Here is a 14,101-nt window from a genome sequence, read left to right as displayed (position 1 = left end):
TGGAAAAGACCCTGATGTTGGGAAAGATGGAGGGCACAAGGAGAAGGTGACGACAGAGGACAAGATGGTTGGACGGTGCTCTTGAAGATATCAGCATGAGTTTGACCAAACTGCGGAGGCAGTGGAAGACAGGAGTGCCTGGTGTGCTCTGGTCCATGGGGACACGACTAAACGACTAAACAACAACAAGAAGTGACTTATTGCAAAAGGAAGTTGCCTATCCTTGTAGATTGTATGCAATCCCCAATGCAAAACATCACCAGGGAATGGGGGTATTTGCTGGGCACATTGCCACAGTTCCCACAATCCCATGTAAGCAGAGCACTAGGCAAAACAAATAAATCTGCGCTTCACTGTCAAAATGGGTTATGGAATTCTCCCTTTTCTTGGCACAAAATCTGGGTTCCTTTGATGGAACACTTGTTTTATTTCTGCTTTTCAGTGCGGAGTGCACACAGAGCCCAGCCACAGCTCAGCATTTGAACACTTAGTTTCCATACTGAGGGTCACGGATTCAATGCCTGGCCTGCACCTCCAGCTAAATGTTGGTTTCTGCTCTCTTCACTGTGCAGCGAAGTGCTTGTCACGAGAGGTGTTTACATTCCACAGTCTGTGCTGTTGGAGTTTCTCACGGGAAAGGAGACTGGATGTGACGTACACTGGTTTCCTGTTTTTCACTGTTCTCACAGTGTTCTCTCCGTGCTTTTGAGGAGAGAGGATGCTTTCTCTGCTCCGGCAGAGGCAAGATGTTTTTCTGTAATCTACCAGCTTTGAAGTGTAAATAAAGTAAAATAGAGTATGTGGCACGTACTCCTCATCATTCCGCTGTGCACGGGCTACTGCAATATCAACATTATTGGTTATGGGCCCAGAAAGACGCAGTCATCTGAATGCCGGCAAAAGGATCGGAATGCAGAGGGATGGATCGGACGGTATCTGCTCTGCGCGTAAAGATGATTGATGAGGTATGTGCTCATGCTCCGGGCAGCCTGCCAGCTTCTAATTAATGGCTTTATGGCTGGACTCTGAACTTTTATGGCCATTTTGCCGGGCACAGGCAAAGGCTCAAAGGAACAAGCTCCTATGCTGGGGGAAACCAAAAGTACCTTTTAAAAGTGCCTTTGGAATGAGGTTTGAGGCAGCAGAGACGCAGCTTGTATAAAGCAGCTTGATTTAAAGCAGCAGAGATGACGCAGAAGGCTAATGCCAGAGTCATGATGGCTAGCTGCAGAAGGCTGGCTGATGCAAATGGGGAATCTGATGCCAATCAGCCAATTGCTCAGCTCAGAGTAGCCTGTGATACTGCCATGATTCAGAATAAAGCAGACCGCCAGGGTGATAGCTGCATGGGTAAGGGGGAGTCTTCACAGACGTCATCCCAGAGTGCAGTGGAACCACCAGATGGCGCCAAAGCTTTGAAGGCAGTGAAATGCTACTCGTGTGGACGTCTAGGCCATATGAAGAGGGAATGCAAATATCCCAGGGCCAAGACAGAGCAGCGCAGCGGAAGCTCATCGCGTGGAAAAGGCCAGAGCAAAGGCAAAGGTCCGGTGTCCAGGACAACGCAGCACAAGGCAATGGTCTCACGCTTCACTCCAGAGGTTGCAGAGGTCCAGAAGACATCTAGATCTTTTTTCGTTGTTGATTCGGCTGCAACGCACCACATGTGCAACGATAAGCGACTGTTCGTGTCTTTTACACCGCAGGAAGGTGCGATTCACCAGGCGGATGACCACACAATCCCCAGTAAAGGCTACGGAACTGTTGTTCTTCACAGTTTGGACTTATCGATACAGGATGTGCTTTACGTACCAGATGCCAAACATAATCTGCTCAGCGTTGGACAGCTGAATGAGCGGAAAATTGACGTTTCCTTTAAGAACAAAAGGTGCATCATCACAAAGAAAAATGATTATGTATTGCATGCTGAATATGTTGATCGTTTGTATGTTTTGTATTATGATGATGTTGTGCAGGATGAAACTTGTTGCATTGCAGGTTCTAACAAAAGTTTGCATGCAGAATGTATTCATGATTTTCACTGAAAATTTGGTCATTTGAATTTTGAAGCAGTATCTAAAATGCCTGCCTTGGTTGAAGGTATGACTATTAAACCCTGCAGGTACCACATGAAGTGCAAGGCATGCGCAGCAAACAAGGTGAAAATGGCTGCGAAAGGTAAGGTGTCTAGTAGGCAAGCTACAGAACCATACCAGGTTGTTCATGCTGATTTGGTTGGACCACTAGCGCCCTCTTTGGGTGGAAATAGGTACTTCATGGTTCTCATTGATGCATTTTCCAGGTATATTCATGTGTACAATCTCAAGCAGAAATCAGAGGCTTTTCCAAGGTTCAAGGAATTCTGTGCTTGGTTGGAAAATGTGCATGGTAAGAAGATAAAAATTCTTTTCACTGATCGCAGGGGGGAATTCACTTCTCAGCAGTTTGAAGCTTTTCTGTCTGAGAAAGGAATTCAACACGATTTGTCTAGTCCTCGCTCGCCATGGCAGAATGGACTTTGCGAGAGGGCAAGTCAAACATTGCTTCAAGGGTTAAAAACCTTGCTGCATGATGCCAATCTTCCAGAGAGTTATTGGGCCGAATCTCTCTCGTGTTTTGTTTACAGTTATAATCGCAGGTTATCTTCAGTGATTGGTTGTACCCCCTATGAGAAGATGTTTGGCAAGAAACCATACATCAAACACATGAAAATTTTTGGTTCTGACATGTGGGTTCACTCACCACAAAGCTCCAAGTTAGACAAGCGTGGTTTGCATGGTATCTTTCTAGGTTATCAGAAAGGGTCTTACAGAATAATGATGACTGACTCAAAGACAATTAAGCTCACAAGAAGTGTTGAGTACAATGCCAAGTGGGGGGAGAATGTGGGAATTTTCCAATGTAATCCTGATGACAGTGATGAGACTGAGGATAGTCAAAAGCAACCGCAACAACCCACACCCACTGATGAAGGTTCTGATTCTGAGTCTGAAGCTGAATCGGGTGATTCAGAGGATTTCAAGAGTGCGAAAGCCTCTATGCGACCCTCTGAAAGCTCTGATCAAGAATTGGAGGAACCATTGTTCACAATAGGTCACTTTTCTCCTAAGAAGGAAGAGGAGAGTGTTGAAGACCTAAGGCTAATTCGCAGGTCACAAAGAGCCACAAAAGGCAAACCTCCAAAGAGATTTGCTGATGAGTTTGCTAAGATAGCAGTAACAGCTGTTAAAAGCTCCAAGAAGGTATTTGAACCTTCAAGTTTCCAAGAAATCCAGGATTTGGATTCAAAGGAAGCTGAGCCATGGTTAAATGCCATGAAAGCTGAGCTTGATTCCTTGGAAAGGAACAAAACATGGGAACTTGTTCCAGTAGTTCCAGGAATGAAACTGCTTGGAAGCAAATGGGTCTTCAAAGCGAAGACTGATCAAAATGGCAAGATAGTCAGACACAAAGCCAGATTGGTAGCCAGAGGTTTTGCACAGGTACCAGGTGAAGACTATCACGAGACCTACTCACCCACAGTGAGGTATGAGAGCATTAGGCTTATGCTCAAGCTAGCTGCAGAGGAGAATCTACACATTAGTCACCATGATGTGAATACAGCTTTTCTGTAAGGATCTCTAAATGAATCACTTTATATGCTTCCACCTGATGGCGTACAGGTAAAACAGGGATTTGTTTGTGCTCTGAAAAAGTCCCTTTATGGTCTCAAACAAAGTGCACGGTGTTGGCACACAAAACTCACTGAAGTATTGTTTTCTCTAGGTTTTCAGCAAGGGAAAGCTGATCCATGTGTATTTGTCAAAGAGGAGGGGCAAAAGAAACTGTATTGTTTGTTTTATGTTGATGATTTATTATTCTTTTGGAAAGAAGTCACAATGTACAATAACGCCCTAGCTCAACTGAAAGAACACTTTGACATGAAAGATCTTGGTGAGGTAAACAACTACCTATCTCTGGAAATAGAGAGAGATCAAGATGGTAACATTCTAGTACACCAGTCACGGAAAATTGCTGATGTGTTAAGCAAACTAATCCTGATGGATGCTAACCCTGTAGACACACCGATGACAACAGGTTATCAGGTAGATGACACTGAAGAAGCATTTTCTGACACTACACTGTACAGAAGTGTGCTAGGCAAGCTAAACTTCATTGCCAGATGTTCAAGACCAGACATTGCTGTTAGCTGTAATTTGCTAAGCAGACAAGTCAACAATCCTACTGTTAAGGATTGGAAAGCTCTGAAACGCATAGCGCGGTATTTGAAAGGCACTATGCATTACAGACTGAGATTTAACAATCAGAAGTCTGGTGGTCTTGAGATATTTGCAGATGCAAGTTTTGGAAGTGACACTACAGACAGGAAAAGTACGTCTGGAGTTTGCTACATGTACAATCAGGGTCTATTTGATTGGTCATGCAAGAAGCAAACAACAGTTAGCTTAAGTACTTGTGAAGCTGAACTGAATGCACTGTCTTACTCACTCAAAGATTGTGAATGGTTGTTACAATTGTGCAAAGACATGAGAATTCCTGTCAAATGTCCAATCCAGGTTTACCAGGATAACAAAGCATGTTTGGCTTTGCTGAATTCTGAAGGTTGTAAGCAAAGCACGAAGCACTTGCAATTGAAGGTGCAACATGCTAGGGAACGTATTCAGAAGGGACTCGTAACGGTGTCCTATATGCCAGGTAATGAAATTCCTGCTGATGTATCGTCCAAGATTGTATCAAGGGATCAACACTGTACCTATGTGCAGAAGTTGGGTTTGTACTGATAATGTACGAACACGCTGCCCAGTGATGTTCACAGAAAGGGGGAGGATGTTGGTTTCTGCTCTCTTCACTGTGCAGCGAAGTGCTTGTCACGAGACAGGTGTTTACATTCCACAGTCTGTGCTGTTGGAGTTTCTCACGGGAAAGGAGACTGGATGTGACGTACACTGGTTTCCTGTTTTTCACTGTTCTCACAGTGTTCTCTCCGTGCTTTTGAGGAGAGAGGATGCTTTCTCTGCTCCGGCAGAGGCAAGATGTTTTTCTGTAATCTACCAGCTTCGAAGTGTAAATAAAGTAATATAGAGTATGTGGCACGTACTCCTCATCATTCCGCTGTGCACGGGCTACTGCAATATCAACACTAAATGGACCTTTTGATATCTGAGCTGCCAAAGGCTTTTCTGCTGAAGTCCTTGGCAGGCCAGAGTAGGAAGCCCTGGTCTATGTAGAAAGATCAATGTTCTGGGTTGGCGAGAGGCAAGTGTGCATGCTTATATGCCACTAATCTTCCTTCTATAGATTAGTCTTAACAACCTGTTTGGGGGAGGGGACTTACATCACAGTGCTTCAGAAAAAGGCTTATAATCCATGAAAATGTCAGCCCTACCTGAACAGACCTCTTCATAGGTGGGATTTGGGGTGTGTCCTCCAGCATAGCCCACTTGAGTTGAGTAGACTCCTTTCTGTCGCCAAAATTTCCTCTCAGCACCCCAGAAGCAGCCCATCCCTGTTTGGAACAAAATAGAAAGCATTCTTGTTACAAAAGACTTACAAGGTTTTTGCTTAAAAGAGCATATTCAATGTGCCATACGACACAGCTAAAAATATAAAACATAAACTATTTAAGAAAAACAAAACAAAACCAAGAACAATAAATTCAAGAAAAGGGAACCCTATCTTCCAATCTGCTGTCAAAAACTCTGTAAAAAAATAATAATTAAAAGGAGAAGGGAAAGAAAAAGAAATAATGACTATACATTTAAGAACATTTTTTTTTAAAAAAAGCTCTGTCAAAACTGGTGCCACTATGACAGAGCTCAGATACTTAATGGTGTGCCTTGGCAGGTTCCCCAGGCTCTGAGTTTTCGTTTAAAAAGAAAATCTTCCTATGGCAGCCATTTTGAATTATTTTATGCCCCATGGCAGCTATTTTGTGACTGGCACCAATTGTATTCTCCCCCTGCTATAATACATATCCCAAGGGAAAGACCAGTTGTTGCATGGAGTCATTGGCTGGTATCAGTCGGTCCATTAATATCCTCAGTAGAATACTGCCAACCCCTGCCTGTTCCAGGAGGACCAGAAGGCTTTGGAGGGTAGCTGCGTCAAAAGTTTATCAGTAGTACCAATAGGATCACACTTCCCCTATGTAACAAGGAAGAATCGGAGCAGACCCTTTGATCCAATGGAAGGGAAAGGAACTCTTCAATGGTAACCTAATTAGATACCCTCAGTTGTCATGAACACATACTTTTCTTGAAATAAAATAAAAACCTAATTCTTCCATACTTAGATGACCCATTTCCTTAAAAAAAAAAAAGGATTTCAAATTGCACAACTTTTAGGGACGAGAATCCCCATCCATGTAAAAGCCTTAGGGTTGGTTAAATGGCAATTGTACATATTTTTACAGCATAATTTTCTTTTAGCTGATTAACAAACTGTCAAAACACAATAATTTGTATTAATGGCAAACATTCATTTAATGTTCTGCTTCCTGGCATCTGCAATCTTTAAAGGTGGCAGAGCAATAATTAACTAAATTAGAGATCATACAGGAATTTGGGGGGGGGGTGCTCTCTAGGCTAGTCAATTTATGCATGAAAATAATATTCAAAGTGCATACAAAAATGAAATATTTATTCACTGACATGGCTAGCTAGCCATTAAGTCGGAGCTTCAACTCAACAGAATTCCACTAATTTTAACAAGAGCTTCACCAATTCAAATTATCTGCAATTACAAGTTAGCAAATATCTAAATATAAACAGGGCCTGGCCTGAAAATTCTCCCTTTGAAGCTGAATGCTCCAAAGCAAACAACAAATTAAATAGCAGACAGAACGGACCTTGGTAAAACAGGCACCATTTTGAATCCATTTTGAACCCTGTAGTCTCCTGCCCTGTGAGTCATTACCTTAAAAAAAAAAAAGCCAACTTAACTAGGGGAAAGGCTTCAAGTGGAAGCAAGGAAAAGTGTCTTTTTTGTGTCCTTCCTTGAATCAGAAGTCCTACATATCAAAAGTGGGCTTCAGGTGCTCTGTGGTGATATCTACTTCTTAGCTCAGACCTGAGAAAGTGGGGTTTGCTGTTCTTTGTGATCCTTGCGACAGGGAAGGGGTGCCACTTCCCTATGAAATTCATCCCTTCAGATGTCTAGAAGAAACCCAAAAGTTCAACGGCTTTTGGATGGTAGCCAGTAGGTGCTAGCTTCATTAACCATGTTAGAATAAAGACGAGTTACATCCTGAAGCTGAGGCTCCAATACTTTGGCTACCACATGAGAAGAGAAGACTCCCTGGAAAAGACCCTGATGTTGGGAAAGATGGAGGGCACAAGGAGAAGGGGGTGACAGAGGACGAGATGGACAGTGTTCTCGAAGCTACCAGCATGAGTTTGACCAAACTGCAGGAGGCAGTGGAAGACAGGAGTGCCTGGCTTGCTCTGGTCCATGGGGTCACGAAGAGTGGGACACGACTAAACGACTAAACAACAACAACAAAATAACTGGAGAAACTTGGATACTCTTCAATGGAAGGAACTGTGCACCACCAAGGCCACCTGAGCCTCAAGAACTGGCAAAGGATCCAGAAGTATCCCCACGTTGTGTACCCACTCCTTCAGAGGCAGTGCAAAACCAACAAGAGCAGACAACCTCCCATCCATCTGGTCTAGGAAGCCATCCACTAAGAGTTCCTCCATCTTATCTGGATTAAGCTTCAGTTTGTTGGCTCTCATCCAGTCCATTGATGAGGCAAGGCAATGGTCCAGCACATCCACTGCCACACCAGCCGATATAAAAGAGAAGTCGAGCTGTGTGTCATCAGCACATTGCTGACAACCTACTTCAAAACTCTGAATGACCCCATTCACTGGTTTCTTGTAGATGTTAAACAGCATAGGAGATAAAATTGAACCCTGAGGAACCCCACATTGAAGGCTCCACATCTCCCCCGTCTCTCTCCCAACAGACATCATCATACAGGCCACCAAAGCAGTTTCTATGCCAACACCAGGCCTAAACCCGATTGAAATGGATCAAGAAAATCTGTTTCCTTCAAAAGTGCCTGGATCTGGTCCACAACCACCCTCTCAAGAACCTTGTCGAAGAAGGGGAGGTTGACCACTGGACAATAGTTACTTAGATCTTCCAAATCCAATGTGGGTTTCTTCAAGAGTGGTCTTATCACTGTCTCCTTCAAGCAGTCAGGGACCACCCCCTCTCTCAAGGAGGCATTAATCATCTCCCTGGCCAGCCAGCAATTCCCTCCCTGCCAGTTTTTATCAGCCAAGAGGGGCAAGGGTCCAGTGTGCAAGCGGTTGCCCTGAAAGAAAGAAACATCTTGTCCATATCCTCGAGCCTTACCATCTGAAATTCATCCAACATAACAGAACACCTCTCAATATTCATTGACTTTAACAGTGGAGTCAAGGTCCTGGTGGATGCAAGCAATTTTATCCTCAAAATGCTTTGCAAACAAGTGACAGCCAGCTACCATCGGTTCTGCCACCTCCTTTGGGTCAGACTGTAAAAGGCCCGACACTACCCAGTGTGGCACAATGAGGATGCAACGGAGGCAGCAAAGTATGCCTTCTTTGCTGCCTTCATGGCCACTAGGCAGGGTCAGTGGTGTAGCAGCTCTCATAAGGAGCAATGGCATCTTTGCCTACACCACTGCTGCTGCCTGCCAGCCACTTAATTGAAAAGAATGGTACACCTGCATGCTCAGGATGGTGTTGCTGCCAGCTGGGCAGAAGAGGCAGCTGCTTCCTCTATCCAGTCTCATTTTCTTCTCTTTTAAACGTGCCAGCCATTTTGTGTTATGCTGTGCCCCCATGGCAGCCATTTTGTGCCACATTCCAAGGCATCAACTATGCAACTGGCAACCCAGAGCAGTTTCTCAAAATTCAAAATGGGCCCACTGGCCCCAAAAGTTAAACTTCGACTCCAAATGGGTTTGGGATTTGTTTTTTGCTTTCCATCTTTTATTTTTAGGGCCGGGTTCTACTGGACATCCTGTGGTGCATTCTTTTCTTTCTCTTTTTGCTTTTCCTGTTTCAAAAGTGTTTCAGGCCAGGTCCTCTCTAGGAGTGAATCACAAGAGCTCTGCTGCCTTCTGCCAATTTCAAAGATTCTTTGAAAGCTCAGTTAACAGAACAAAGCCGTACCCGCCATCAAACGGATTACAAAGGTATGGCCTTCCTTTGATACTTCAGAAACCAACTTCAAACTAAGTCATGTACTCTGGCCGGCTCCTACCTTTGTTGCTGGTTGAAATGTACTAAAAACAAAGAGACAATATAATGACAATCTAAGAATAATTTTACATCCAGAATATTCTGTATCCAGCAATGTATAAAAAGAACTGAACAGAGACTGTGCGGAATTGTATTCTGGGTCACAAAACCATTTGCTTCCCAAACAGTACCAGTCGGAGTACACGCTTGCAAAGCAAGACCTAGCAGGATTGAACCCTCCTGCTCTCTGCAGTGTGGTCGGGAGCCGGGCAGAAGACACAGTGCCTCCTTCCCCCACTGTATAGGCTTTTGTAAAATAAAAAAACCCAATTAAGCATTAGCTCCACCCCCCCCCCATTGATATCGTGCCAGATCCAGGTCAGGTGTTTCCTGGGTCATCCCAGAGGGTAGGGGCAGGTATAGCCCTAGAAACTAACCAATTATATTAGCCATTTATGATTCTCAGTATTCTTTGGTTTATTGGAATTCCCCAGCAATGTCAGGTACTTTCAGCTGGTAAGACAAGATTAGGACCCTCAAACAGGGCTAAAAACAACATGTCAGAATGCCTGGGTAAATAAGCTTGTTTAGTTAGCTTTCCCTGGGAAGTTATCACTACCTCTGCAACTGATTAATAGACCGCTGACCACTGTGGCCATGTCCACAGCCCAGAGAATAGCTTGAAGGTATGTGATTAAATTTGACAGCTGAAGCTCAAGAGAACTGGCCCAAAGCAGGGCCTGGATTCGAAACTACCTAGGAATCATTTGTACACTTTTGCCAGTTCTAGGCAGCATTAGGGAAATTGAAAAGTTCTCCAGACACAACAATATCATGAACATAGAATCCCAGCATCAAAACTGATTATCTACTTCCGGAGAACATGCATCCCACTTGAGTCAATGAATAGACAAAGTGAGGGTTGTGGGTTTTTTGTTTTTCAGATCGTGTGACACACTCTGCTCCAAAGGAGACTGGAGAGTGCAAGCCAAAGAGATGCTGGACTTCCCCGGGTGAATAAAATATAATAATAATAATAATAATAATAATAATAATAATAATTTATTTATATCCCGCCCTCCCCAGCCGAAGCCGGGCTCAGGGCTGCTAACAATAATAAAACAGTACAACAGTACAACACAACACAACTCTAAAAACATTCCTTATAAAATTAATTGAAATTAAACCACTGGCAACCATTGGGCCAGAGCTCCGCGAAGATTGCCGAAGGAGGGAGTCAGGCTGTGCCCTGGCCAAAGGCCTGGTGGAACAGCTCTGTCTTGCAGGCCCTGCGGAAAGATGTCAAGTCCCGCAGGGCCCTGGTCTCTTGTGACAGAGTGTTCCACCAGATCGGGGCCACAGCCGAAAAAGCCCTGGCTCTGGTTGAGGCCAGCCTAACCTCCCTGTGGCCCGGGACCTCCAAGATGTTTTTGTTTGAAGACTGTAAGGTCCTCCATGGGACATACCAGGAGAGGCGGTCCTGTAGGTACGAGGGTCCTATAGGATCGTATAGGGCTTTAAAGGTTAAAACCAGCACCTTAAACCTGATCCTGTACTCCACCGGGAGCCAGTGCAGCTGGTATAGCACCGGGTGATATATAGTAATGAAGGTAACAGGAATGCATGCTTCGGGGTAGAGGAGTCCCAGAGTCAGGGTACTACCACTGAAAAAACTCTGGAATGAATTCAACTGAGTAGTATCCCCAGCAGGAGCCAGCAACGGGGCTTTCCCCACTCCTCCCCTCACACCACCCCCAAAATTGGCTTGGGAGAGTCAGGGGAACCCCCAGAAAAATACAGAGGAGGAGGAGAGGGGAGGTCGTTCAGTTGGGCAAGCAGATATGCTTGTACTGACAGAATGTATTTTTAGTGTGATGTTGAATTCCTCCCTCTATCCCCATCATTATACCCGGACACTCAGCTCCAGCGCCGAGGGCCTTCTGGTGGTTTCCTCGCTGCGAGAAGCCAAGCTCCAGGGAACCAGGCAGAGGGCCTTCTCGGTAGTGGCACCCGCCCTGTGGAACGCCCTCCCATCAGATGTCAAAGAGAAGAACAACTACCAGACTTTTAGAAGACATCTGAAGGCAGCCCTGTTTAGGGAAGCTTTTAATGTTTGATGTACTACGGTATTTTAATATTTTGTTGGAAGCTGCCCAGAGTGGCTGGGGAAGCCCAGCCAGATGGGCGGGGTATAAATAATGTTGTTGTTGTTTAGTCGTTTAGTCATGTCTGACTCTTCATGACCTCCTGGACCAGAGCACGCCAGGCACGAGTTTGGTCAAACTCATGCTGGTAGCTTCGAGAACACTATCCAACCATCTCGTCCTCTGTTGTCCCCTTCTCCTTGTGCTCAGTATCCCTTACCATTTATGATGACTCCCTCAGCAGCTGAAGGCTATGGGGAAGGTCAGTGGGGCAGTCAGGAAGTGGGGGTCCATACCCTCCCCCAACCATAAACTGAGCACTGTATCCCACCTTGCTTTGCCCTGCCTCTTTTTCTCTGTGTCACCCTTTCAGTTTACTTCTGCACTGTCACTCAGTTTTGTTGTTGTTTAGTCGTTTAGTCGTGTCCGACTCTTTGTGACCCCATGGACCAGAGCACGCCAGGCACTCCTGTCTCCCACTGCCTCCTGCAGTTTAGTCAAACTCATGCTGGTAGCTTCGAGAACACTATCCAACCATCTCGTCCTCTGTCGTCCCCTTCTCCTTGTGCCCTCCATCTTTCCCAACATCAGGGTCTTTTCCAGGGAGTCTTCTTTTCTCATGAGGTGGCCAAAGTATTGGAGCCTCAGCTTCAGGCTCTGTCCTTCCCGTGAGCACTCAGGGCTGATTTCCTTCAGAATGGATGGGTTTGATCTTCTTGCAGTCCATGGGACTCTCAAGAGTCTCCTCCTGCACCATAATTCAAAAGCATCAATTCTTCGGCGAGGTATAAATAATAAATTATTATTATTATTATTGCTATCTGCAGTCACCACCCTTCCTAACTTCAAACGGCAAGAGCACCTAGAGAAGGGTGCCCAATAAAGATCTTATTTTCCAGGCAGGTTCAAAATCAAAGTGGGTGGGAACAGATACACTGAAGTGCCTGGTTTGGGGTGGGGGAGAGAGTAACACCATTCTACCGTTCTGTGGAATGGAATAAAGGAAAGGCTGCTCTAGAACTCAGCAGCAGGCAAAAGATCCCAGAAGTCAAAGAGAGTGAGCCATGAGCCCACAGGGATGGAGTTTGAGTTCTACCAGATCTTACAGTTCTTTATAGAATTGTCGAGTTGGAAAGGGCCGAGAGGCCAGCTACTCCAACCAAATACCAAATCTATAAGCATCCACTCAACAGACTCCTCACAAGTCACCATAAAGCATGCATGCACAAGCAAAGTTCACCCAACCAGCCGCATCCTGTGGGCAACAAGGAACTTTGCTCCCTGCCTCAGGCTGCAAAAACATGAGGGGAGGAAATAAGAAGGCACCAATTCTAGAAAAGAAGCATGGAGACCTCCAGATACGCAAATACATGTTTTATTCAGCCCAGCGAAGCCTGGGGTTCAACGAAACATACTACTGTGCATCTTGAGCTCTCTTCCTTTTTCTCCCCAAATACCTGGAAAATCGGCTGGTGAACTGCAGCAAAGCCCAGTGTGCCAGAGGCCAGGTGTCCTCAGGGAACAAGTACCTTGGAATGACATGAAGGCTGCGCATTTCAGAGAAATGTTCCACATACACTGTATGTACATAAAGGTAAAGGGACCCCTGACCATTAGGTCCAGTCGTGGCCGACTCTGGGGTTGCGGTGCTCATCTCGCTTTATTGGCCGAGGGAGCTGGCATACAGCTTCCGGGTCATGTGGCCAGCATGACTAAGCCACTTCTGGCGAACCAGAGCAGCGCACGGAAATGCCATTTACCTTCCCGCCGGAGTGGTACCTATTTATCTACTTGCACTTTGATGTGCTTTTGAACTGCTAGGTTGGCAGGAGCAGGGACCGAGCAACGGGAGCGCACCCCGTCGCGGGGATTCGAACCGCCGACCTTCTGACTGGCAAGTCCTAGGCTCTGTGGTTTAACCCACAGCGCCACCCGCGTCCCCTGTATGTACATACATGCACACATATAGACATAGAAAGATATGGCCCACTGTCTCAGACTGTGATCTGATCAGCCAATCATTTCCAAGGGCAATATTATTGGGGCATACCAATACGAAACAGCATACCCCATCCCTTAGTTATGGAAGTCCCTTCTGCAGCAGAGGAACAGAAATGACAAGATACACAACATATATGTTTATCTAACTCTGCACTGAACCCAAGCAGGTGGTCTGTTCCTACAACTACTCCAGGGAGAATATTTTAAGAATTTCACACTTCCAGAAAGAATGCTATGCTTCTGAAAAGAGTATTCTGCAGATCAAAAAGTCTCTTTTGAAAAGCAATTTGCACTGACATCAAACTCAACGTGCATTGAGACGGATAAAGAAGATACAAGCTGAGCAGATGAAAAATAAAACATAAACTGCAAAATGTCAGAATGAAAAATACAAATTATGGTACCTTGGGGAAAAGACCATGAAAGAGAGCATAAACAGGACCTACACATACACTCAAGAGTTTACAGTTGCATTGCCTTTTTCTCCAAGAACAAAAATCAGAGAGAAAGCATAAAAAGATAAATATGTGATCCTTTGAAATAAGAGAATGCTAATGCAACCTCAATCAAGGACAGTTTCCCGTATTATTCCCGTATTACAGTGTACTTCAAAAATGTCCTTGGTAATGTCACAGTAACTGCAGATGTTTTGAAGGAATCTAGAGCCCAATTCCGTTGCTTCTCCATGCCTTGTGTAACAATTTGCCTAGTTTAAAAGGT

At 45.0% G+C, this 14,101-nt stretch overlaps 1 protein-coding gene across 3 annotated transcripts in view; it reads right to left on the bottom strand.

The window, feature by feature from the left end:
- Positions 1 to 14,101, bottom strand: part of MSRA (methionine sulfoxide reductase A) — a 229,484-nt gene that overhangs the window by 131,462 nt on the left and 83,921 nt on the right. For all 3 annotated transcript variants that reach the window (XM_079969021.1, XM_079969020.1, XM_079969022.1), the window contains one exon: positions 5,387 to 5,506. In XM_079969021.1, coding sequence (XP_079825147.1) covers positions 5,387 to 5,506 — 120 coding nt within the window. The remainder of the gene's footprint in view (positions 1 to 5,386; positions 5,507 to 14,101) is intronic.

This window comes from Podarcis cretensis, assembly GCF_951804945.1.
Source record: "Podarcis cretensis genome assembly, chromosome: 3".
NCBI lineage: Eukaryota > Metazoa > Chordata > Lepidosauria > Squamata > Lacertidae > Podarcis > Podarcis cretensis.
This window is presented reverse-complemented; position numbering and strand designations above follow the sequence as displayed.